Source organism: Rhineura floridana, chromosome 18, assembly GCF_030035675.1.
Source record: "Rhineura floridana isolate rRhiFlo1 chromosome 18, rRhiFlo1.hap2, whole genome shotgun sequence".
NCBI classification, from domain to species: domain Eukaryota; kingdom Metazoa; phylum Chordata; class Lepidosauria; order Squamata; family Rhineuridae; genus Rhineura; species Rhineura floridana.
Genome location: NC_084497.1, coordinates 22,466,634 through 22,492,584, shown reverse-complemented (window position 1 = coordinate 22,492,584; position 25,951 = coordinate 22,466,634). Strand labels below are relative to the sequence as shown.

Below are 25,951 nucleotides of genomic sequence, written 5' to 3'. Positions count from 1 at the left end.
CCAAAGTGGCTGGAGATTTGCAGGGGCGGATGCGAGAACGGCCACATGGAGAGACCTGGAGGGCCACATTTGGATCCTGTGCTGGCGGTTCCTCATTCCTCAGTTAGAGTTTCAGACTGGAGAGGCCTGGGTCCTAATCTGCGTTCAACCACAATGCTGAAATTGAGCCCGTTGCCACGTCTCAAAGGGCTGCTGTAAGGACAGAAACAGGCTGGGGGGCGTGCAGGGGGGAGGAGGAGACAGAGAGAAGCTATCAATTCCAGTTCCTCATTTTTCAAATCTTAAATTCAATTCTCCACATTTTTACATCAGTGTGCAAGTTTCTTTAAAAAGTCTTCATGAAACATCACCAGCCAGTTGTCTTTGAGACGCAGAGAACTTAAGAAGAGCCCGGCTGCTGGATCAGGCCAGTGGCCCATCTAGTCCAGCATCCTGCTCTCACAGTGGCCAAGCAGATGTCTGTGAGAAGCCCACAAGCAGCAGGACCTGAGTGCAACAGCAACTCCCTCCCACCTGCGATTCCCAGGACGATGCCTCCAACAGTGCCGGGAGAACACAGCCATTGTGGCTAGTAGCCACTGACAGCCTCATCCTCCATGAATATGCCATTATAAAGTTCATTTGACAAAAAGGGAGGGGTCGGGAAGTTAAGAAAAGCAATAGGGGCCCCTCCAGAGTGGCATTTCTCTGGTGGGCATCTTCTGCAACATCCCAATGATGCAACAATAGTGCGTTTGTGGTGCATTTATACTGGGCCATCCACACATCATCCCGCTTTATTAGTTTGTTCTGCGACACTTCCCCAATAACACCGTGTTGCTACTTTCTGGAGGAGCCCTTCTTGCTCAACACATGTGGGTCAAAGTAAAATAAATTGAAACTGGAACATTTGCAATATATAAAAAAGGTTACAGGATTTCAGGCAGGAAGTTACGGGATGTGCACTGACTGGAAACGAAGCAGTGTGCCCGCTCTGAGACCTTTGCAGGAGCCAAACAGCGTTAAAAGCGGGACTGTATAACTGCCCCGACACCATCATGAACTCAAAGCATCATGAATGCACAGTAAAAAGAACGTCTGCTCCCCCCCACACATAAAAAAAATCAGCCACTCTCTTGCTCCCAACTATTTCTGACGCTGCCGAAAAGGGCTGTTCTCCCCTTGCAACCCTGACATCACAAACGGTGCCGTGAGGTTCTTGCTGCCGCAGCACATAGTAAAGAATTAAAAGAAAAAAAACAGAGGCCTGGCGACAGTTTGTTTACTGTAAGCAAAGCTCAACAGTAATGACTGTTCTCTTGTTTTGGCAGCTCCCCTCCAACACCATTTTATCTCTAATCGTTCCCCCCCCCAGGCCAAAATCTTTTCATTACTCCAGAGGAACTCTCGACAACAGTGCTAACATTGTGGGGGCGGGGACGGACAGTGGGCAAAGACAGCAAACGATTTGGTGAGGGAAATATCACTACCTCCGTGCACGCAAACACGCACTCCCCACTCCAGAGCTCCCATCAGAGCAGCCGGCATGGTTAATTGAATTAGATAACGATCTATGAAAGGGAACGGCTTTGTGCCTCAGGTCATCTCGCTCTCCGCTGGCAATGAGGCCTGAGGCAGCTGGCTTTTGTGATCAGCCCACTGGAGATGGCTACTCAAGAGAGATGATGACCAGGCAGAGGCAAGGAAAATCCCCTTGCCCTTTTTAAATTTTATTTTAACTTTGCCCTCTCCCCCCCAAAAAACACACAACAACAACAGAGCAGCTGTGAGCATCCTGATGAACTCTTCCAAAGGGTCTCCCATCTGCTGCTGCAGAGGGAGGCTAGGAGATGGTGTGAGGAATTTATTTATTGACCATTTAATTTCCTAAAATTTGATATCCTGCCTTTCTATGAAGTACTTAATTAAGGTTACGATTAGAGTACCAGACATTTGAAGCACATGGCTTCCTCCCCCACCGAGAATCCTGGGAACTGTAGTTTACCCCTCACAGAGCTACAGTTCCCAGCACCCTTAACAAACTACAGTTCCCAAGTTTATTTGGGGGAAGCCTCGTGTTTTAAATGTATGGTGTGGACATGACTGTCTCTTCAAGGACTTCAGGACAATTTAAATGGGATTATCTTTTTTTTATAGAACCATGGAGATTGGGGGGGGGTTCTTGTAGGTCAGCCTTTCTTCATAAGACCTCTGTCCCATACCTTGGACCATTATCACAACACATGCTCACAACAATCCTATGAGATAGGTAAGGCTAAGACCACAAAACACAGGTGGGGACATCAGGGGCAGGAGCCAAATGTGGCCCCCAGGCCTCTCTATCTGGCCCTCAGGCTTCTCCCCAACCCATGCCCCCTGAGACCAGGCTACACTATTACTTGTCTTGACTGCCCTTCCATACCTCCACTGCAACTCTGTCTTCTTCTAATGCAGAATGGGGAACCTGTAACACACACACCCAGATGTTGCTGGACCACAACTCCCACCACCCCTGGCTCCTTGGGGTGCTGGCAGTTAGACACCCAAGAACATCTGGAAGGTGACAGGTTCCTCATCCCTGACCTAGACCGTCACTTGCCTTTACTGTCCTTAGCCATTGGCATCACAAGTCTACCTTCCTTTAATGCACGGCTTGGCAACTTGTGGCCCTCCAGATGTTGCTGAACTCATGATCTCTTACCACTGGCCATGTTGGCTGGGGTTGATCTGAGTTGGAAACCAAAGAACACCTTGAAGACCACAGGTTGCTTATCCCTAACCTAGACCATCACTTGCCTTTACTGTCCTTAACTACTGGCATCACGTCCGCCTTCTTTTAATGTAGAGCTGGGCTACTTGTGGCCCTCCAGACATTGCTGGGCTCCACCTCCCATCACCCCTGATCATTGGACATACTGGCTGGGTCTGATGGAGTCATCGTCCCAACAATATCTGGAGGACACAAGGTTGCGGGGAGACATAAAACTACAATGCCAGGTTCTCAGTGTGCCCCTTGCCTCATCAGCAGATTCAGACGCTTCGCCTCAGAAGAGTAATTTCCATCCTCCCATCAGGTCAGGACAATTTCAAACTGGGTAAAAGAAAAGAAACATCTTTGCACACAGCATCTTCACCAATGGTGACTTGCTTTTCATGTGCCAAGGGCAAAAATCCCCAACCTTGACTTGAAGTGCACAGTATTAGAAGCGGGAGAAGGGGGGGAGGAACTGGACATCATCATCAATTAAATTTATATCCTGCCCTCCTCCCTGGGTAGCAAACTCCCAAGTGATAAAACAATTAAAACATTTTACAGGCAATTCTAATACAAATTCAGACCAGGAAAGATCTTTGCTTAAAAGGCTTATTGGAAGAGGAAAGTCTTCAAGTAGGTGCCGAAAAGACAAAAGTGCCTTTTATCAGCTTTGGCTGATAAGACAGCTGTGGCCATTTCTGGACTGGGACAACCTGACCACTGTTGTGCATGCATGGATAACCTCAAGGCTGGATTACTGTTAATGCGCTCTATGTGGGGCTGCCCTTGAGGTTGGTCCGGAAGCTGCAGCTGGTGCAAAATGTGGCGGCACTATTGCTCACTGGGACAGGACATCGTGAACATGTTACCCAGCTGCTGAAAGAATTGCACTGGTGTCCATTAGCTACCGGGCCAAGTTCAAGGTTCTAGTTTTGATGTACAAAGCCCTCTACAGCTTGGGACCAGGATACCTGAAAGATCAATTTACCCCTTATAAATCCAGTCATTCACTGTGCTCTGCAGGTGAGGGCCTTCTGCAGATACATCTTATCAGGAGGTTTGTTCCGCACAACATAGGAAACGGAACTTTAGTGTTGCGGCACCTACTCTTTTAATGCCCTTCCCTTAAATATTAGACAGGCACCACCTCTGTTATCTTTTTGGCAGCTACTGAAGACTTTCCTCTTTCAACAAGCCTTTTAAGTAGAGACCTGATCCCAGTCTGCGTCTGTGTTGGAATTGCTTTTTAATATTTTTTTAAAGCTGTTTTTTTTTAAAAGGTGCTTTTAAAGATGTTTTGTTTTAATGTGTTTTAAAATCTTTTGTTTTTTAAGATGTTTTAGAGTGCTTTTGAATGTTTTTGTTTGCTGCCCTGGGCTCCTTCTGGGAGGAAGGGTGGGATATAAATTTAATAAATAAATAAACACAGATGGCACCTGTTTAACATTCGGGGGAGGGGGAATTCCAAAAGGTCGGTGCTACAACACTAAAGGCCCGCTTCATATGTTATGTGAAAAGGACTTCCTGATGAGATGGTACCTGCAGGAGGCCCTCACCTACAGAGTGCAGTAATCGACTGGGTATATATCTATGGGGTGGGGATGATCTTTCAGATACCCTGGTCCCAAACTGTAGAAGGCATTATACCCCAAAACCAGCACCTTGAACTTAGGCTTCAGCCCCCCTCCTGGCACACAGAGCACTGAGACTGGTTGGCTCCGGAGGGGAATGGGGAGGGGTGACAGAGAAGGAAAGTGCACACACAGGAGACAGACAGCTTTGCCAGTGGTGGAGCAGGTGGTCTGCACCCCAGGGAAGGAAAGAGCATCAGCTTTGGAATTCCCCTTTTCTATTCCTGCCGCCGCCACCATCCGCCCGGCACTCCCTGCTGGTGAATGACAAGGCCTCCCACGCCTGCCCGCCCACTTGCCTCCCTGGAGAGAAAGAGCTCAGAAAGGCACCAACTGTCTCAGTCTCTCCCCCCCCCCGAAGCTTGTGGGGGCAGGGAGGAGGAGGGGGAAGGAAGCCATGATTTAGGAAGGGGGAAATCACTGGATGTTTGGATTTTGTTTTGTTTTCAACTAGAGAGAAAGAAGTAGTGGGTGCAGGGAGACAGAAAATCGTGACGCTGTCAATGACTTCCCAGAGGAGATTTCAAGTGCAAGGCAGAGAGAGAGAGAGAGAGAGAGAGAGAGAGAGAGAGAGAAAGTACAGAGAAAGGCTAAGGTGCGGGTTCAGGATTTGATGTGCTTAAAAAAAGAACAAGGAGATTTCCCCCCAGCCCCTGACAATTCCTGCTCCAGCGTAGCTTTGCTATCTGCTTCAGTCTTTAGCGCTGGCAGGTTAATGCATGGAGGTCACTTGATCCCGTCAAATCTCCAGCCGCGGCCAGGTGTGACATGGATCCCGGCTGAGGCACTCAGAGGGTGCGGCCAAGACAGCGGCAGCTGCCTCAGCCTTCTGCTCTGCCTGGTGCACAGATGCCGCTCAGAGGTGCATCTCCTTGGTATTCCAGCTTCCTTAGCTGTGTGCGTGGCAACCGTGTGGGAACGCTGCCAGTGCCTTTAACCAGCTCTTTGCCGCAACCTTCATGGCTGGTGGCAGCAGGATCAGGCCCTGCCAAGGCTTGGATCCATTGCAAGGACTGCCAGAAGTCAGTGCTGCGCTAATTTTACCCTCACTTTTTAGGCAAAAATTCAGCCAGGTTAGAGGTTAGCACCTGCCCACCCTTAAGGCTGTAGGAAATGGCTTAGAGGAGAAAGCTTTATCTATGGCTACTAGCCATCATGGCTATGTTCTACCTCCACTGTTGGAGGCAGTAATGCCTCTGGATAGGGCTCGGTCCTGGGCCCAGTGCTCTTCAACATTTTTATTAATAACTTGGATGAGGAGGTACAGGGAATGCTTATCAGATCTGCAGATGATACAAAATTGGGAGGGATAGCTAATACTGTGGAAGACAGAAACAAAATTCAAAGGGATCTTGATTGGCTGGAGCATTGGGCTGAAAACAACAGAATGAAATTTGACAGGGGTAAGTGCAAAGGTCTACACCTAGGAAAAAGAAACCAAATGCACAATTATAAGATGTGGGATACCTGGCTCAGCAATACTACACGCGAGATCTTGGGATTGCTGTTGATCCCAAGCTGAATATGAGCCAACAGTGTGATGTGGCTGCAAAAAGGCAAATGCTATTTTAGGCTGCATTAGCAGAAGTATAGTTTCCAAATCATGTGAAGTATTGGTTCCCCTCTATTCAGCACTGGTTAAGTCTCATATTGAGTACTGTGCCCACTTCTGGTCACCACACTTTAAGAAGGATGCAGACAAATAACAGGTTCAGAGGAGGACAACAAGGATGATCAGGGGACTAGAAACAAAGCTCTATGAGGAGAGATTGAAAAGACCTGGGCATGTTTAGCCCTGAGAAGAGAACACTGAGAGGAGATATGATAGCACTGTTCAAGTACTTGAAAGGTTGCCACACAGAGGAGGGCCAGGATCTCTCTCGATTGTCCCAGAGTACAGGACACAGAATAATGGGCTCAAGTTACAGGAAGCCAGATTTTGGCTGAACATCAGGAAACACCTCCTAACTGTTTGAGTGGAACCAATTATCTAGGAAGGTGGTGGGCTCTCCAACACTGGAGGCCTTCAAGAGGCCCCTGAATAGCCACCTGTTGGGGATGCTTTAAGCTGAATTCCTGTGTTCAGCAAGGAGTTGGACTTGATGCCCTTATAGGCCCCTTCCAACTCTATGATTCTATGATACCAGCTGCTGGGAATCACAAGTGGGAAGAGCGCTGCATGAGGGTTTCCCACTGGGGTCAGCCATTGTGAGAAGAGGATGCTGGACTAGATGGGGATCGGCTTCATCCAGCAGGGCTTTTGTTACGCTTCTTCCATTCTTCTGCCTCATTCTGGGTCAGGCCACTGGTCCATCTAGATCAGCAGCATCTACTTTGAATGCTTGCAGCGCTCCAGGATCTTGGGCAGAGAAGAGTCTTGCCTGTCATCTGCTATTTGAGATCCCTTTAACTGGAGATGCCAGAGATAGATCCAGAGACCTCCTTCTGCCTGCAAAGCAGGTGATCTACCACTCAGCTGTGGGTCCCCAATGACTCTGGAATGATCTCTCAGTTAATGCTCATCATCAAGACTCTTACAAGGAGCCTCCTCGACTAATGGCTGATGAAAACCTGAAGTCGCCCTGAATGGAGAAACCTTTTTTTCAGCCCAAGGGCCGCATTCCCTTCTGGGTAACCTTCCAGAGGCCACATGCCAGTGGTGGGCAGAGAGAGGGAGAGGGAGAGACAGAGAGAGAGAGAGACAGAGACACACACACACACACACAGACAGACACACACAAGCAAGAGGAACGATCAGACTGCAAGCAGAGTCCAGACAGGCCAAAAATACTCCAGGAGCGGGCCAAGCAGGGTCAGGGATGGGTATGGCCTAGGGAAAAGGGGTTGGTGGCCTGGGGAGCGTCTTAAGGGCTGCATTGGGTTCCCCGATGAAGCTTTAAAAAGACACGGGCAGCGAAAGCACAGAGTCACTCTCATTGGCTGCTCGTCCACTGAAGGTACAGGAGAGGTGTAGCCCATTTCTCTTCAGAGAAATGTGCATGTGGTGGTAGTGGTCATATCTGCCTATAAAATCTCTCGCTCTCTGACATGGGGTTGCCTCTAGACCAGTGGTTCTTAACCTGGGGTGCGAGACACTTTTCCTAGGGGTGTGAGGCGTTGTTCAAGAGATTTTAAAAATTCTTTTAAATAGAAGCAGAAAATTAACTATACAACATTAAAATAAATAAAAAATAAAAAATGAACGGTATTTTTTCAGGGGGTGCGGGAGCATATTTTGGAATTCCAAGGGGTGCTGGCAGTGGAAAAGGTTAAGAACCGCTGCTCTAGTCAGTCAGTATTTTGTAGAAGGGCTTTGCAGTCTGCGAAAGCAGCAGGGAAAAGCATGGGACGAACAGGTGACCGACGGGGGAGACGAATCAGAACGGATGCTCAATAAAGGCTGGATATGATCTAACCCCCACGTAAGCTTTGTGCAAGCGAATGAGGATGAATGCTCAATGGACAGCTCATCTGGAGGAGCTGCTGGAGAGTCCCTAATAGAAGGCCCGCGGATGCAGGATATTCAGGGGCATAGGAAGAGGATCCTATTCGTGCCCCAGAGATGCTCTCTCACACATTTGCTCTGGCTCCAAAGGTGCATCTGGGGACTCAGCTGATTTCAGCCCTGCGCGTGCTTGCTGACCCCCTGCCTAAAAGGTGTCCACAATGGGGAGAGACAGCAGCAGAACAAATCGAAGACCTTACTGGCTACCTGCGATGATTCCATACAGAAAGGCAATCTGGATTCAGGAATGGAATTTGGGATTCTTGTGAATCTCGGCTTCCACTTAAGAAGAAGCCAGGCCACTAGTCCTCACTGTCAGTCAGAAGGCTTCAGCTACTGCAGCTTGGCGTTTCTGTGGCTCCACACAGGGAAGCCTGCTCACCCCCACCACAGTATCCAGCCTGTCAGAGAGCGACGGCAAGAATGCTGACCAGAGCAAGCCCACAGACACACACCACACCTCTGCTTTATCAACTTCACTGGCTTCCGATCTCATTCCGTCATCAGTTTAAAATCTTAGTATTAACTTTTAAAGCTCTAAATGGTTCAGCACCAATATATTTATCAAATTGTATTCTGGAATTTAAACCTCAGCGACCGACAAGAATACCTTTTGAACACTCTCTCATTATCCCATCCACCTTTATAATCCGCCGTCCCAACACTAGAAACAAAGCTTTCTCGACCATAGCGCCCATCCTATGGAATAATCTGCCACCAGAGATCCGACCTTCTTAGGGCGGGGTATAAATTATTAAAATAAAAAATAAAATAAACCCTCCCCAGTTGCACCTAGGGCAGAATGTGAGATTTAGGGTGTGTGAAGAATATGAACTCTGCCTAGAAAGTGAGAGATCGCTCCTTAATGTTACATCCCCCCTCTCCCCCGATGCTTACATTAGCCTAGCTCGAGATTCCCCCCAAGTTGTGAAGCTTTTGCTGCATTTCTTTTTGCAGCTACTCTAGAGAGGGCGGAGAGAGGGAGGGAATGAGAGAGACCACCTTGAAAATTTCCCCTCTCTCTCTCTTCCCGCCCCCACCAACCTCTCAACGCTGCTGCTCCATTTCTCATTTCTAGGATATCTGGGGAGCACATCTCCACACCTCGGTGTCAGATGCAAGGATTTTCGGGGGGGGGGGCGGGACAGGAGAGCTGGGGGGCCTTCTCCAGGGGAGGACGCTTCCTCCGTGACCTGCCAGCACGGCCCCTGTTCCGGGCCTCTGATACGCCCCTATTTCCATATTAGACGCAAGAATGTTCTGCTCAGTTTCACAGCAGGCGCGCTCAGGCGGCCTCTGCTGAGATAGGGCTGGCGTTTGATCTCCAGTGGAGCATACGCGGGGGGGGGGGGGGAGGGGGGAGAGAGGAAAGAGGAAAGAGAAGGTTTGACTTGATTCACAGCGGGAAGCTTTGGAAGCCTCTACAGGTGTCTCTCCATTCCCTACGCACACTCTGGGTGGAAGGAGAGAGGAGAGACACCCCCCTCAGTTACCTCTCTTTCCCAGAACCAGCTCCAGAGGGCTATATCTAGGGATGGGCCAATCTGTCCAATTTTTTTGTTTCTTTCCATTTCTATTTTTTTCCATTTTACATTGTTCTCCATGTTTTCTACATCACTTTGTGATTTTTTAAAAAAAAAAATGAAGTCCTCATGAATATTCATCACCGTTTTAGCGTGAATTTCTCGTAATATACACGTTGTTAGTTCAGTTTTGTCTGATCTGCACACTTTTGCAAAGCAAAAGCATATACAATGTACACAACAGGGCGCTACCCAATGTACACAATGGACACTAATGGGCCCCCGATTCTGCTGCCCTACAACAGGCTGCTCTCTTGCTCCTGGGATTGTCTCAGTTATACTTTACAGACAGGCCAGCCATTCCCAGTCTATAGCCATTTCAATTACAATTGTGTAATACAATGTACTACTTCCATGCGGTTTTCATAAAAACATGCATTTCCATGTATTCTTTACCCTAGTGTTTTCGTACATATTCCTTGGCTAGAAAACTGCATTGCAAAAGTCTGAGAAGTGTGAATTTCAAAAGGAGGCTGTGTTTCAGTCAGTGCGTTTTTTTGTAAAGTGTGGATTTAGTAGGTTTGCCTTTTAAGGGAAACTGAATTGAATTTCTCCCCCCATCCTTATCTGTAACACTAAAAACAAAACACTGACATCAGAACTTTTTCAACAAGCCTTTTAAGTAGAGCCCTTATCCCAGTCTGCATCTGTGTTGGAATTGCTTTTTAATATGTTTTTTAAAAAAACCCTTTTTAAAGATGCTTTTTAAGCTTTTAAAAATGTTTTTAAAAGATGTTTTGTTTTAATATATTTTAAAGTCTTTTTTTATGATGTTTTAAAGTGTTTTTAGTACTTTCGTTCGACACCTTGGGCTCCTATTGGGAGGAAGGGTGGGATATAAATCAAATCAAAGCAAAGCAATCCAATCACTCAATCAATAATAAATATCATCATGCAGGGGCTCTCAAACGGTGGTCCATGAGCTTCATTCAGGTGGTCGGCTGTATATCCACATTAAACATTCTTATTGATTTTTAATTGCATTTTTATTTGCTTCTTTTCGTTCTTATACGGCATTTTGTTGCATCTGAATTCCACAGAATGCAAATGGGAATACAACAAAATACAATATACGGGAAATAAAAGAAGCAATAAAAATAAAAGTAAAAATCATACACCGTTGAGCACAGCGCATTACAATTGCTGCCACTGGCATAAAAAGCAGGAAGTGGTCCGCCAAGACCCTATTGAACTTTCACGTGGCCTCAGGGTGGGGGTGAGAAGTTTGGGAAACACGACATCCCATGCTTTCGACACTCTGAGGCTAGAACAGCCAGAGGGAAAATTCACAGTGACTGGCAGAAAGGGGTTGCGGTAGCATTGCCAAGGTCAGTGCATTGGCTGGCTCATCGGGGAGGAGATTTTAGAGCAGACCAGCCAAATAAGGAACAGGAATTCAAGCAGATCGCTATCTGGAAAATGCATGGTTCAAACATAGTAGCAAAGGCCGACCCCCGCAAAGAGGCACAGTGAAAGGAAATGTGTCCTCACCAGTGGTGTAGTTGTCCAGGGTCTCAGGGGGTCTTAGACTCCTTACATTTTTGGGAGCCAGATCCCAGCAGGGTCCCTATGTCTCCAGCATCCTATGAGCCAATCAGCATGAAAGGAAAGTGTGTTAGCCACTGAGAAGAGTCTTCTAACATGCTTCCTTGTCCTTTCCTCCTGAATGGAGCTAAACAGAGCGAAAGGTGGTGAGTCAGCCACTGAGAAGACTCTTTTCAGTAGCTAACTCCCCTCTTTTGTGCTTATTGGCTCCTAGGGACGTCTGTTGTTGTGGGAGGAGGCGTTAACAAGGATCTCATGCTCAACCCAGTAGCAAAAAAAGAGGGTATGGCTGTGACTATCATGAAGGGACCCTGAACTTCTGAATTTGCCACTACACTGCTAGTCCTCACACCACCACGCAATCAATTTACAGAACCCGCTCTCCAAAAATGTGGCAATGCCCACCAAGTTAGACAGCGTCAAAAGGACATTAGACAAAAATTTCACGGAGGAGAGGACTGTCAAGGGCTACATGTCATGATGGCTGTACAGCGCCTCCACTGTCAAAGGCAGCATACCTCTGCTTGCTTGAGAGCAAGGGTGGTAGAGGATTGATGGAGCTCATGTGCTGCATGTGGCTTGTGGGAACTGGGGAACTGGACTGGACGGGCCTTTGGTCTGATCCAGCAAGATTCTGCTTAGGTTCTTGAGGTGGAGAAGCCTACTTACTGCCCAGCCTATCCGCTTCTTTATGTAGGGGTGCTGGGAATCATGGAATCATAGAGTTGGAAGGGGCCTTGTAGGCCATCGAGTCCAACCCCCTGCTCACAGCAGGAAAAGTCAAAACCTAGGTTCTCCCTAATGTACAAACATAAGACGAGCCTGCTGGATCAGGCCAATGGCCCACCCTGTTCTCTCAGTGGCCAACCAGATGCCTCAATGGGAAGCAGGACCTTGTAACCCTTCCAAGTTCTTCCCAACCTGTTCCCCATACAAGCATGCCTCAGACTCAAGTATCAAAAGGCTTCTTCAGAATGCAAGACACAAAATGAAAATGCTTGAAGTGGTTTTCCCTTAATGCCCCAAGGCCTTCCTCCCCAGTTAAGCCACCTCTCCGCTTCCCTCACAGTAACTGCCTCCATGATCACACATTCAGTTCTCTCCTTTGCAGACAGAAGGTTTGCAACCCATTCTGTGACACCACAGCAGTTTGACCAATCGCGGAGACTGAAGGCCGGGAACAGAAGGGAAAGCTGGCAGGCAGGCAGCAACCGGAGGGAGGTAAAGAGGATGTAAAGCACATTCGGCAACAGCGGAGAGCAAGACAAATAAGGTGGATTTTGGCAGAAGCCGATTTGTAGTGGAACGGAATCAACGCTGATTGTGGAGAACACAGGACAGGATGGAAATTGCGGCCTCCCTAGCTGCAGCTGAAAAGAAAAAGCCCCACCCCAAGCACACTATTGGGGTCACTAGCCAGCCGGTCCTGGGTGGGGGAAAAAAATCCTAGAATCTATTTCATTTAAACCTCTGCTCTTAAGTGGTAGCACAAAGATAATTTTGACTGATCCCAAGTCAGATCTGATCTTCTGCTGCTTGAGCCTGAGAGTGTCCAAGTCAAAGGGAGTGTGTTGGGCTGGGGGGGGGGGAGAGAAGACGTCGATCTGTGCAGAAATGAAGGTTGGGTGGAGGGGCAGTCTTATTTGGGGCTTGGGATAAGCAGCATTGATTCCGAATCCAAAAAAGATAGATAGTCAGGTCTCGGGAAAGCCTGATTAAAGCTTAGCTGCCTTCTCCTCCAAGAGATGGATTAAACTGCTATCACCTTGATTAATTTTTCAGAGGATGAAGCTGCTAAGGGGGCGGGCGGGTGGGCGAGAGGAGAAGGGGGGAGAAAGGGAAAAGGGGGGTTCAGAGTTCAGAGGCAGCCTGCAGATGGATAGCAAAAACACATTCAGAGCAGCATTTTACAGGTTAATACCAGTTTTAGGTCCTCCAATAAGCTGGCTGGCGTCTTCTTTGGTAGCAAAACGCATTTCAGCATCCTACCTGGATCCCTATTGGAATATTGATGTCTGTCTAATTGCAACCAAGCAGGAGGAGAGGGAGGAGGAAAGGGAGAGGCAAGCTTGGGCAAGAAGTGGTAAAGATGGTTTCAGGCTTGTGGACAAGAAAGAACGGGCGCTGAAAAACCAGATTCTTCTGGGGTATTATTGTACTCGCCTTGTACAAGCCTCTTTTCTGGGCTTCTACCACTGCAATGCAGAATAGGGAACCCTGAGAATCTCAGTTTGTAACTTTGTTTTTTCCTTTAAAAAAAAAAAGTTTCTAGCCCTTGTGATTGTGAAGATATGATTAAAAAAACAAGATAAAAATAAAGCTTCTAGCCCTTATGACTGTGAAGATAAGGCCAATATAAAAATAAGATTAAAAAAGTTTCTAGTCTTTACGGCTTTGAGGAGACCATGTCTGGTAAAATCCATGCTGTTGCAAGAGGGCTGAGTCAGGGAAGGCAGGCAGTGGTCTTCCAGTGAACCCAGAGGGAAGAAGAGAGGTTGGGGGAGGGTTGCTGTTGGCTTCCACCCCAGATTTCCCTCTGTACCTCTTCAACATGCCCAACAGCAAATCTCCCGGCTGCCCAGGGAAGTACCAGGAGTAAAACAAAAACACGCTTGTTATGCACAGCCATCCTTATGTTACTCTATGCATACTTTTAATAGAATCATGGAATGAGAAGGAACCTCAGAGGTGATGTAGCCTAACCTCATGCCAGTGCAAGAAAAGCCATCCAGCCTTTGCTGAAAACCCAATATTGAAGGAGAGTCCACCACTTTCCAAGGCAGACTCTTCCACTGTCAAACAGCTCATGCTGCCAGGAAATTCTTTCTAACGGTTAGTCAAAGCTCCCTCCCTTGTCATTTGACTCCACTGGGATCGGGCCCAAGCTCTTGGGAAATCTATTTTCTAGATTAAACATACCCAACAACTGCAATCTTTCCCCATAGGGAGCTGTATCCAACCTCAGTCCTACTCAGAGAAGATCCAGTGAAATTAATGAACCTCAGTTACTCAGGCACATTAACTTCAGTGGGTCTACTCTCAGTAGGACTGGCACTGGATGCAACATGTTGAAAATAATGGGCATGACCAATTTTGCTCCATTCACTTCAATGGGTCTACTCCTGAGTTGGAAACAATCCAGGGTCTCCAGGCCCATCACCAACTTTGTTACCCTCCTCACATTCCAGTTTGTTGATAACCTGCTTAAGCTGCAGTGCACAGAATTGGCGCGATGTTATTTGAACAAAGTCCACTGTGTATAAAAAGTGCATACAGCTCTTCTCCATGCAGGAGCAAGCATGAAGCAAGGACACATCCTGGTGCTCTTTAATCACAGCCCAGAGCACTGTTACAGGAAGGCCAGAGAGAATAGGTGGGACCCAGAATTGTGCACAGTCACTGTTGGGGGAAACGTCTTCCACTGTGGAGTGCAGTGCAAGCAATCCTAACCAACGTGGGCGCTAATGACCACTAGATGGTTTTGAACGTAAAACAGCAGAACCTCTAAGGGACACAGAGCAAAGTGAGACCCTATTTCACCTGCCTTCCAGTCTCTCCTTGCCGAGGAAGACGCTCGTAGGAACAAAGGAACCTGCCTGATACCAAATCATAATACTGGCCCATATAGCTCGCTATTGTCTCCTGGAGTTGCTGGGGGTTGGACCCGGGACCTTCTGAACGCAAGGCAGACGCTCTACCTTTCCTTAAAAATAAAATGCTTAACATTTAAAAATGCTTAAAACTGACTGTAATTCAACATACGCCACTCATACATTCACCCTCGTATAGCACGTCCTCATCACCTCCTTTGCATCCCTAGACATAATAAAAAAGGTGTTGTGTTTGGGTCTTCATGGTATGGGAGAAAAGAACAGAAACAAAACCACTTCTGGGACTTTGGATTTAGGATTGTCTTTTTGTCTCTCTCGGAACAGGAGCCTCTAGCTGCACACACACACCCCAAATTTATGTGGCACATGGAACACTGCTTTGGAAACTCGGGGGGGGGGTTCAAAAGCAGATTGCAAGGGGACATGCATACTTGTGTTTGCAGTTCTGCTCTTCAAAGAAAGAATCATAATTTCAAAACCCCACCAGCCATGCCCGAGTACCTGGGTGTGATTAAAGTAGCTCTTTGCATTCTGAACAGTGTCTTTAAAAGAAAATGTTTAAACAATCCAAAGGGGCACGGGGGGGGGGGAAGAGTAGGAAGATTTGCATCCAATGCTGCTCCTACTCAGAGTAAACCTATTGAAGTTAATGGACATGAACTCTGATCCATCAATTTCAACGGGTCTACTCTGAGTAAGACTTAGTAGAACACCACCCAGTACTTTTGCTAATCATAATTCTTATGCAAGGGAACAGACAGAAAAGCATTACAGAATAATGTACTCAGCTAGTATTAAATAGTTCACAAAGGCAGGAGCGTAGCAGATCCTACCAAGCTCTGTGTGTGCACCCACGCACGTGCATGCACACGTGCACCAGGGTCAGCATAAATTACAAGCAATCATAATTAAGGGACCTTTCTCACATAGCCAGAGATCTGAGACAGGAAGAATCCTTTCAGCTTTTCTGAAAGGCAATTCCGGAAGCAGAGAGACTCTCTCCGAAGATCCTCCCTCCCCTGCCTCGCTTTCCCCACCTTAAACGTCAACCGCTCCACACTTCAGAAACTGGAAGCAGATTTTTTTTTTTTTTTTAAAGGCTCCTACCTTTTGGGGACTCGCTGCGAGATTTCTTGCTTTCCAGGGGACACTCGCTGTTGCTGTTGGGTGAACACGCTCTTCTCTTGCCTAAAACTTCATCTGGAAGAAAGGAAAATGGGATTGGGGGGGGGAAGGAAGGAGAAACAGCATTAGATAAAAAGGCAGATTCTACCCTCCCCCACCCCCAACTTTTTCATCCAGAGACTTTGGGGGCATGTTGCATGCACACATACACAGACACACAAATCTGGCTGAGGGAGGTGGAGGGGAAGTAATCCTGAATGGTCAGATATGCTTTCCTAATCATGCAGCCCAAAGGGACACGGCAACCCTTCAAAGTGCTGATCAATGGCAGCCGTTTCCAGCCATAAATTTGGAAATGTAGTTTATTTCCTTACTGAACTGCATCATTTGATCGGCTGCCTTTCGTCCCCCGGGGGTGTCGTCGCTTTTCATACCCTGATGCAAAACAGCTGGGGTCTCAGCGGGTGGTTGTTTTTTTTTGGGGGGGGGAAGAGGGGAGAGAGAGAGGAATCACTTCCCTCCACGCACACACAAGGAGACTGCCCCGCAATCTTCCTTTACAGTCTCTCTCTCTCCCCCCCTCCCACCCCCAGCTCTCCGTGGTGATCTCAAAATCTTCAGCAATCTTCTCCCCCTCTAGACTGTGCGGAAAAAGCACTCAGCCTCTGCATTTCTGCCGTCCTAGCAAGCCAACGCAAAATATCTAATATACAATTACAACATCTCTCTCCCTCCCTCCCTCCCTCCCTTCCCCCCTGCTTTTTCCTTATCCTTGTGTACAGATTTAAAAATCAATAAGCTCCCGTAATAATGCTGGGGAGACTGTTTGTCATCGTCGCAAGGATCAAATTCTCATCTATCACAAAGGCTTGTTAAAGGGACTTCAACCCCTCCCCCCCCAAAAAAATCCCCTGTACAAAATGTGTGTGTGTGTGTGTGTGTGAGAGAGAGAGAGACAGAGAGAGAGAGAGAGAGAGAGAGAGCTGTAATTCTGCAAGAACATGAAAAGTCCAGAATATCATGATTGGGAGTAGAATTCTGACAATTTCAGCTTTTGTTTAAAATAAAATTTAAAAACCCCAAGGTTCTAGTCCTTGTGACTAATGAAGTCTCAGAATGCAAAGGGGAGGGTTGAGAAATGGTCTTCAGTGCCTCACATACCTCCTTGTTCCTCCTCTTGGCACAGAAAAATTATACATAATGTTAAAAAAATGTACTCAAAAAGCAAGCTATTACAAATGTGCTCAGTTTGTTCAATTTATCTAAGGTTTCAGAACTGAGCTTTTCCACCTGGTGTGGAATATAACTTTCCCGGGTGGCACAGAAATTTATTTATTTAATTTTAGTGTGAAGCCCACACAGCTCTCTGTGTATGTGTGTTAGGGCTCCGCTTTTTGGCATTCCGCTAATACGGTAGCTTTCAGTTAGAGTAAGGCCGCACTCATATGGTGCTTGTTCCACTTTTACGCCATTTTTTGGGTGTCGGGCGCCATTCTATTGAATGAGTTCCATTTTTTGGTGGGGGTCTGGAACACAACCTGCCGTATGAGTGGGGCCCTAATGTATATATATTGCAAATAGTTGTGAACCAACCAACATAAAAACTACCCTGCTTTGCTTGGGGGTAACTGTAGCCAGGGCCGGTTCTAAAGGGCAGCCAGGTAGGGCACTGGCCCAAGGGCCCCTGGATCTACAGGGGTCCCTGAGGAACCCCTCTGCTCCCCTTCCATGATCTGCGGCAGGAGCTGTGGATCACAGGACAGGAGGAGCTTCCGAGCTACCCGCCATCCCCCCGCTTCACCTACCTTTCTCTCTGCTGTTTTTTGCAGTGCATGCAGGGTTGCCATCAATCAAGATGGTGGGCTGAGGTTTCCGAAAGGGGCTGAAGTCTCTGCCGTCATCTTGGTTGATGGCAGCAATGTGCACGTGTGAGTGCCATCAACCAAGATGGCGGCAAAGGCTTCAGCCCCTTACGGAAACCTCAGCCGCCATCTTGATTGATGGCAACCTGCGCGCAGTGTACAGCCGCAAAAAACAGCAGAGAAAGGTAGGTGAAGCAGGGGATGGTGGGCGGCTCGGAAGCTCCTGTCCTGCAATCCACGCTCCTGCCGCGGATTGCAGAAGGGGAGTGGAGGGGCCCGGGTCAGGCTGGTGCCCGAGGGCCCCGGCATGCCTGGAGCTGGCCCTGACTGTAGCACTGTTGTGGCCCAAAGCACATTTTAACTATCACTATGGTGTTCACTAAGGTCATTTAGGGCTTTCTGAGTTAACAGAAGAATCTTGAACCTGGTCCAGAAGCAAACTGGCATGTGCAGATGGAGGGGCAGACCCATATGTGTGGGAGCTAGCTCAGGTCTCAGTGGCTTCACGTTGAATTCTATGGAATGAAGTGCCTAAAGCTGCAATCTGGAGCCCAAATATGCAGATGGCGGGGGCAGAGCAATGCAGACGGGCAGGGGCTGTAGCTTGGTGGCAGAACATCTGCTTTGCATGCAGAAGGCCCCAGGTTCAATCCCCAATGGCATCTGCAGGGCTGGGAGAGTCCGTCTGAAACCCTGGAGAGCTGCCACCACTCAACGGTTTTCCAGGGTTTCAGGCAGGGAGTCTCTCCCAGCCCTGCCTGGAGATGCCGGGGATTGAACCTAGGACCTTCTACAAGCAAAGCAGATACTCTCCAATTCAGCTACAGCCCATCCCCTTAAGATGAGCACAAAGTTAAGCACCTTACGCTTAAGGTGTGGTTCCCCCACACCTGCCTTAAATGAAGCACTCAAAGACCTACTGTGCATTTTCCTACCGCTTGTGAGGGAAGGGAGGGGAGAGGAGGAAAGCTTCACATCTGGGGTGGCAGCTGACTTCTCCCCCATCGCCACAGCTTTTAGGACACGTATCTTGTGCTCTGAACCGCAGAATAAATAAATAATGCTACTGACCTCCCCTTCCCCTGCCCACCTAGGGATGGATGGAACTGTCATTTCTGGTCCTCCTGCCGTCACCTTTTTCCAATCCTAAATTTAGTTCCCCACATTTCCACATCCGCTTGCAGAATCCTCACGGAAAATTCACCATCATCTTTGTGCAAATTTCTCTTAATAAACACACTGTCGTATGCAATTCTGCCTAGCATACGCATTTTTGCAAAGGAAAGTTTCCCTACTATAACAAATCTTTGTACGTTATGCTCACCAATATAGATGCCTTTATATGCACACTTATATGCTGGAGAACTGCATCAAAAAATCCAGAGAAGTGCACATTTTTGAAAGATGGCTGTGGATTTGATAAATTCACCTTTAAATGTGAACAGAATCAAATTCCTTTCCATGCCTTTCAGCAACTAGGATCCTGACAATGAACACTGATAGTCAAGTTTTGTTGATATTTTGAATACCAGTTTCAGGCTTCACCTCTTTGGGAAAGTGTGGTGGGGGGAGATGGCTTTTGGGCACTGCTCCCTGTCTTGTAAGTCTGAACTGTCCCAAAGCCTGCGTGGAGGGGGAGAGAAACCTGAGCATCCTGCTGGCTGGCACGTGCAAAACACTTCGTTGTAGAAAGTGGATCCTTGGCAACAGGCCTGCTTTTCGTTCACAGGGCTGGCTTCTACCCTCACCAACTGTCAGCTAAAGGACTAAAAAGGACAATAGCCCAGCAGGCGAAAAGGCGCCCGTGGGGCTCCAAGCCACCCCCTGCATGCCAGCCTTTCCACTGTTCCTCTCCACTCTGCCCTTTGCCGGCAGGAATCAGCGGAACAAAGGCAGAGAAAGGGGAAAAGGTCATGGGAATTACAGGGTGTAATTTAAACAGAGGGCAAGGAGTCTGCGGGGGGGGGGGGAAGAGAGAATGAAGTGGTTGCAGCCTAGAAACCTACAAGCCAAGATCTGACTGGTTCGTTTAAAATGACGTGCAACACTCAGCCTCCAACAGAACGCTGCCCCCAGTTGGTTTCTGTTAAACTCCTTTGCCCACACTACCAGAGCTGGCAAAATGCCCTGGGATGTGTTTTCACTCCCGAAATAGTCCCCATGACGCTAGTCCCTATGGGAGGATTTTCCCATAGCTTGCAAAACGCCTCGTGGGTTTTTCACTCCTAAAATTGCCCCAATGACACTAGTCCCTATGGGGGTCTTCCTCACAGTCCTTTAGCCTGCAAAATATCTTGTGGGTTTTCACTCCTAAAATTGCCCCAATGACACTAGTTCCTATGGGGGTCTTCCTCACAGTCCCATAGCCTGCAAAACATCTTGTGGGTTTTCACTCCTAAAATCGCCCCAATGATACTAGTCCCTATGGGAGATTTTTCCCCCCTGCATTCTCCTTTTCATCTGTCCCCCCATCCCATTTCTTATTTATTACTTTGTTAGTGGTTTACATTTAATCTGTCTCCCTCATGCCATGAGCCCCTAGGTGAAGCATGATGCAATATAAAACATTAAAAGTGTTTAATAGGCAGAATAAGAAGGTCTTTGCCTGGTGCTGAAAATACATCAATGCAGGTGCCAGGTGACACTTTTTAGGGACAGCATTTCATAAACAGGCAGTGGGGGAGTCACCACCAAGTAGCCTTTCACTCTTGAGCTACTGGACCCAATTCAAGGTGTTAATATTAGCATATAAAGCTCTAAATGGCTTGGGATCCAGGTATTCCCCAGTATCAACCATCTCAAGACCCTACAATTGGCAGGTGAGGCCTTGCTGGTGGTGCTGCCACCATGGTTGCCCAGTTGGCGCTGATCTATGACTGGGCCTTTTCACTGGTGGCTGCCTGTATGCAGAATTCCCTCCCGAGTAAAGTGCATCTGTCTCCATCACTATTGACTTTCAGGAGGAACTTGGAAACATTCCTGTTTACCCAGGCATTTGATGGCTGAAGGGCACCATTCCTGGCAACAGGATGGAAGCACATTTTTAAACTGTTCTTAGAATGTTTTCGTTGCAGTTAAATTTGTGTACCACCCACGTTGCTTCAGAATGAGGTGGCCCTCGCAGTAATCATTTTCTGGAGTTCCATCCCTCTTCCACCTCTCTTTTCCATCAGGCCTTCCCCCACTCCAACCATCCCACCCGCCTGTCCTCTTACTCTGCTGCCTCCTCTGTGGCCCAAGGCCCACTCTTCCTTCTCTTTCAAATGCCCAACAGTCTTTGTCCTAACTTCAGGGAGGGACCCTGGCTCAGAGGTGCTTTGCATGCAGAAGGTCCATGGTTCAACCTCTGCCATCTTCGGTTGAAAGGATCTCTGGCCCTGGATGATGGGACAGAGAGCTGCCGAAGACCCTGGAGAGATCCTGCCAGTCAGAGTAGGTAACATGGAGTCAAAAGGGCAAACAGTCTGATGTGGTGTAAGGCAAGAACACAGAAAGCTGCTTTATACCAAGACAGACTATGGGTCCATCTATCTCAGTACTGTCTACACTGACTGGCAGCAGGTCTCCAAGGTTTCAGGCAAGAGTCTCTCCCAGCCTCACCCAACAGCATCAGCATCAGAAATAATCATGAATGTGCATCAAAACAGACATCTAGAGGAGACCCAATCCACATCCACCCAATTCTGATGGCTCAGGTTTCATCGCACAAACAGCTTTGGGATGCCCCTTCCAAAATCCCTTTGAAGGAACACGGCAAAAGCAGGAGTGGGCCGGTGCACAGCCTCTTCCGACACTCACCTATAATAAGGCAGTTTATGGGGACAGGTGCACGGACATACCCTGTGAAATTCATTTTTACAGCATGTGCCGGGCCATAAAAAGGTGGTAAAAATTCATAGTATGGAAAACAAGCCCAGCCGTTCCTCTTTGTGACGAAGGCAGAGCCCCAAGGTTCACCACGCACACAGAGGTGAATGGGTGTTGGGGGGGTTCTCTCTCTAACTCTCTCATCCCCAAAGATGCTCAAGATACAGGCTCAGTGTCAGTGTCATGCTATCCATGGTCCCTGCCCCCACCCCACCCATTTCAAGCTCTTTCATGCCTTCATTAAGAAAGGAACTTCAGTTAAAATGTTGTTCATGGTTACCGTGCTAAGTCAATGGCTGCACTTGCCAAAGTATCGGTTTACAGCAATTATGTCTATACAAATAAAAATGTAACATTTAAAATCATCAGCTCGCTGTTACAGAGAATGTTTTCTTAATTGCCTGCAGAAAGCCTGGCGACATAGAAAACAATTTTCAGTAAATGTTTAAACGTTAAAACAGAAGGCGCCTACTAAATCTCCTTATATATATAAATATATATATATAAATATAAGTATAGATATAAAAAATCTCTATTGGAAGAGCATTCCACAGGACTGGCCTGACAACACTAAAGGCTCAGCTATGTGTCATTGTCAAATGAGCCTCTCCAGCTTGGGGAATGACCAACAATCGAACTCTCCTGCAGATGATCTCAGTGATTTAGCTGGGATATAAGGGTTCAGGCGGGTTCCTAAGATACCGTGGACCTAAGTTGTTCAGGGGTTTGTAAATTAATAGAAGGACCTTGAACCTGGCTCTCTAGCAGATGGGCAGCCAGTGCAGATGTTTTAAAAGTGGTGTCACATGTTGTCGGCCATGTGCTCCCATCAGCAGTTTGGCAGCTGCATCCTGCACCAGGCCCAAGGACAGCCCTGCATAGAGTGTCATGATAAACCAGAGTTTCTGGCTTATTATGCACACTGCCTGATGGGTCCCACTGTACTTCCCTGGCAGGATAACAAACCAGGAAGCCACAATTAAGCTTGGCTTCCACTACACCTGAGTCTGGGATCATGGTTTGTTGCCCCCTAACAAGCCAGGATTTCTAGCCAGCCTGTAAACCATGGTTTGTTACTGGTTTATAGATCCTGGCTGGTCAAACCATACTGAGCCTGGTGTATCGTGAAATGAAAATGTGGCCATATTTAAGGCCAACGAGGGAAAGGAGAAGTGAAGGAGGGAGTGTTTGTTCCTGTGGCTAGCTCTTGATCTGAGAAACCATGGTTTGCAAGGAGATCATAAACTGTGGTTTGTTATTGACTTATGGAACTTGGCCTATCAAATTCTTTTAAGTGTAGTAGTTGTTTACACCTTCCTAGTAAAAAACAAATCAGATTCTGCAAACCTGAAGTTTTCCCATTCCTGCTCTATAGCACTTGAGATTCTATTCTTTTAAAAGAACCTTAGAGCCAATCCACATGGCTATAATCATCTTCTAAGGATACATTGGGGCCAAAATAAATTAAGACGAAAGCTGTGTAGATAGAAAATCACATCTTTAGTCCAGAGGCATTTCAAGGTTAATTCATTTTCTCAAGTTCAAGAGTTCATAAATAAATCAAGACAGTTGGAATAGGCTCACCTAACATTCACAAACTGAAAACATCCTGAGTTTCAAATGTTTATAAATTTCTTTAATCCAAGGCAGTTGGAATCTGCTCATCTCAATTTCACCTTGGTTTTCCAAGTGGCTTTTAGGGAAGGACAGAGATTCTCCAACCCATAAGGCAAGCTCTTACTAGCATCCCATGTGCCAAATCAGCCTTGTAGTTGAAAGTTTACAAACTTTAAAAAGTTACTAGTCCACAAGGTCACCAATATCTGAAAATTCAGTGCAGGTATAGCAGTCCCAAACTCATAACCACAGTTAGGACTTCAGGATCATACCACAAGCTTGCATTATATTTCCACCTTCTTCATCATCAGATTTATCCACTGCTTAATGCTAAAACAGATTTCATGTTCAAAATCCCCTTGTCACTTATTTTTTTGGAGTTAGGGAATGAAAGACCTGTCAATTTGGTTTTCTCATTCTCATTTTTCCAATCTCAAATTCAGTTCTGAAGCAATTCATGATTTTTAAAGCATGATTTCTTCAGCATTTAGTGCAATTTTCTTGTAACACACACACAGTTCTGTATGGAGTTTTGACTAATGTACACATTTTGCAGCAATTTCTCCTAATATGTGTTTTATACATTACTTTCACTAATATATTCATTTTGCAGAACATTTTCCCCCAATATGTGCTTTTTTAAAATAAACAATGGCTGGAGAACTATACTGCAAAATTCGGGTAAGTGCAAATTTTAAAGGATGGCTATGTTTTAGTTCTCATATTGTTTTGGAAAGTGTGAATTTGGTATGATATGGCTTTAAATGCAAACCAAACCAAATTTCTCCCCTATCCCTATTTGGAGCTAACCATGTTGTTGTTATGTGCCTCCAAGTCGACTACGACTTATGGCGACCCTATGAATCAGCAACCTCCAGGAGCATCTGTCATGAACCACCCTGTTCAGATCTTGTAAGTTCAGGTCTGTGGCTTCCTTTATGGAATCAATCCATCTCTTGTTTGGCCTTCCTCTTTTCCTACTCCCTTCTGTTTTTCCCAGCATTATTGTCTTTTCTAGTGAATCATGTCTTCTCATGATGTGTCCAAAGTATGATAACCTCAGTTTCATCATTTTAGCTTCTAGTGATAGTTCTAGTGTAATTTGTTCTAACACCCAATTATTTGTCTTTTTCGCAGTCCGTGGTATGTGCAAAGCTGTTTTCCATGGTTAGCATTCAACAGAGTTTTCAGAGCACCTTCTAACTCTGGAGTTCAAAGGTAGTCAAGGTTACTGTTAACGTTACACCAAGGATCTGGAAGCTGAGAGGAAGAAGGCATGCATGCACTAAAAAGAGAAAAAGGGAATGTGCAACCTCGTGTCACGTTCATTTCCTAACACGGATGGCAATCAGGAACGTTTGCACTGGGCCAGAGGTATTGCTCCAAGCGTCTGCACTGCATCCACAGTCTCAAACAAATAAAGAACTCAACTCTATTCCAGCTGACAATTCCCTGCTAGTTCACCTGAAAGCAATTCTTACTTAAAGGTTTTTAATTACTTGTTTTTGACTATTTTTACTGATGTCTTATGTAAACCACTTAGACAAATATAAATTTTGTTAAATAAAATAAATACAATTACTGACAAGAACATATGAAGAACCCTGGTCAATCAGGCGAGTGGCCCATTTAGTCCAGGATCCTTGTTCTCACAGTGGCCAACCAGATGCCTGGGGGAAGCCCACAAGCAGGACCTGAGCGCAAGAGCACTCTCTCCTGCAATTGTCCTGCAATTCCCAGCAACTGGTATTTGGAGGCATACTGCCACCAACAGCGGAGATAGAACATAGCTATTGTGGCTAGTAGCCATATCCTCCATTAATCTGTCTAATTCTCTTTTAAAGCCACACTGGGGCCATCACTACCTCTTGTGGGAGCAAATTCCATCGCTTAACTATGTGTTGTGTGAAATATTCCTTCTCTATCTACTTTTGCCACACCATGCACGATTCTATGCACCTTTACGAGGCTATTTACAGGCCCGCATCAGTCCCATTTTAGCACAGAGATTACAGGATCAAAAAGTGGCCCTGAACTTGCCTTACAGCAGGGAACCTCAGGCCCGGAGGCCAAATGCTGCCCTCCAGGCCTCTATGTCTGGCCCTCAGGACTGCCCTCCATGCCATACATCTCTTGAGCCATGCTCCTCACTAGCATTGCTTTGCACCCACCTCGAGATGTTTGTCTGGCAAAAAATGTGTCCTTGAACTTTGGAAATGTTGCTTGCTTGCCTGGATGAAGGACAGAGAGGGATGTGCAAGTGTGAAGAAACTAGTCTACTGTATGAAGAGAAAATTGCCAGTGACTGTTCAGTCTGCTTTTTGCCTCTGGCCCTGCGCACCATTGGCATGCGGTCCCCGGAGGGTTGCCCAGAAAGGAACGTGGCCCTTGGATGGAAAAAGGTTCCCCACTCCTGCCTAAGAGGAAACTCTGCCTGTCCCACCTTGGGCCCCATGAGCCGTCTCCATGGCGACGCACAAGGCCTATGCTGCTCAACTGATGCATCCTCAGATACCCGGCCTGACAGTTCCATGGTGACCGTTCCCCATTTTGTTTCATCAAGGCCTCGGCCTTTCCACATGGCTTTGAAGGTGGCCGTTGAGACAGCTGCTTCCCGGGGAGCTGCCGTGCCCTCAGAGTCACTTAAACGTCCCGGCGGCACTCATTCAGCCCCCCCTCTCCGGCCCGTGACAGGCCTTGACAGCCAGACTCCTTAATTCCTTTTTCTTATTCCCTTAATCTGTCATCTTTATCAGGCCGGGGAAGTGCCAAGCGGCGTGCAGGAGCCCCAGCCCCGATCAATCTCCACATTACAGCTGACAGAATGGTGCTAATAACTTATTGATCTCGCGTTTGCTGAGCCCCGCCGGG

General features: G+C 47.0%; 1 protein-coding gene across 3 annotated transcripts in view; it reads right to left on the bottom strand.

Annotated features, from left to right (window-relative positions):
• Window positions 1-25,951, bottom strand: part of SAMD11 (sterile alpha motif domain containing 11) — a 203,160-nt gene that overhangs the window by 57,405 nt on the left and 119,804 nt on the right. For all 3 annotated transcript variants that reach the window (XM_061601276.1, XM_061601277.1, XM_061601278.1), the window contains one exon: window positions 15,717-15,809. In XM_061601276.1, coding sequence (XP_061457260.1) covers window positions 15,717-15,809 — 93 coding nt within the window. The remainder of the gene's footprint in view (window positions 1-15,716; window positions 15,810-25,951) is intronic.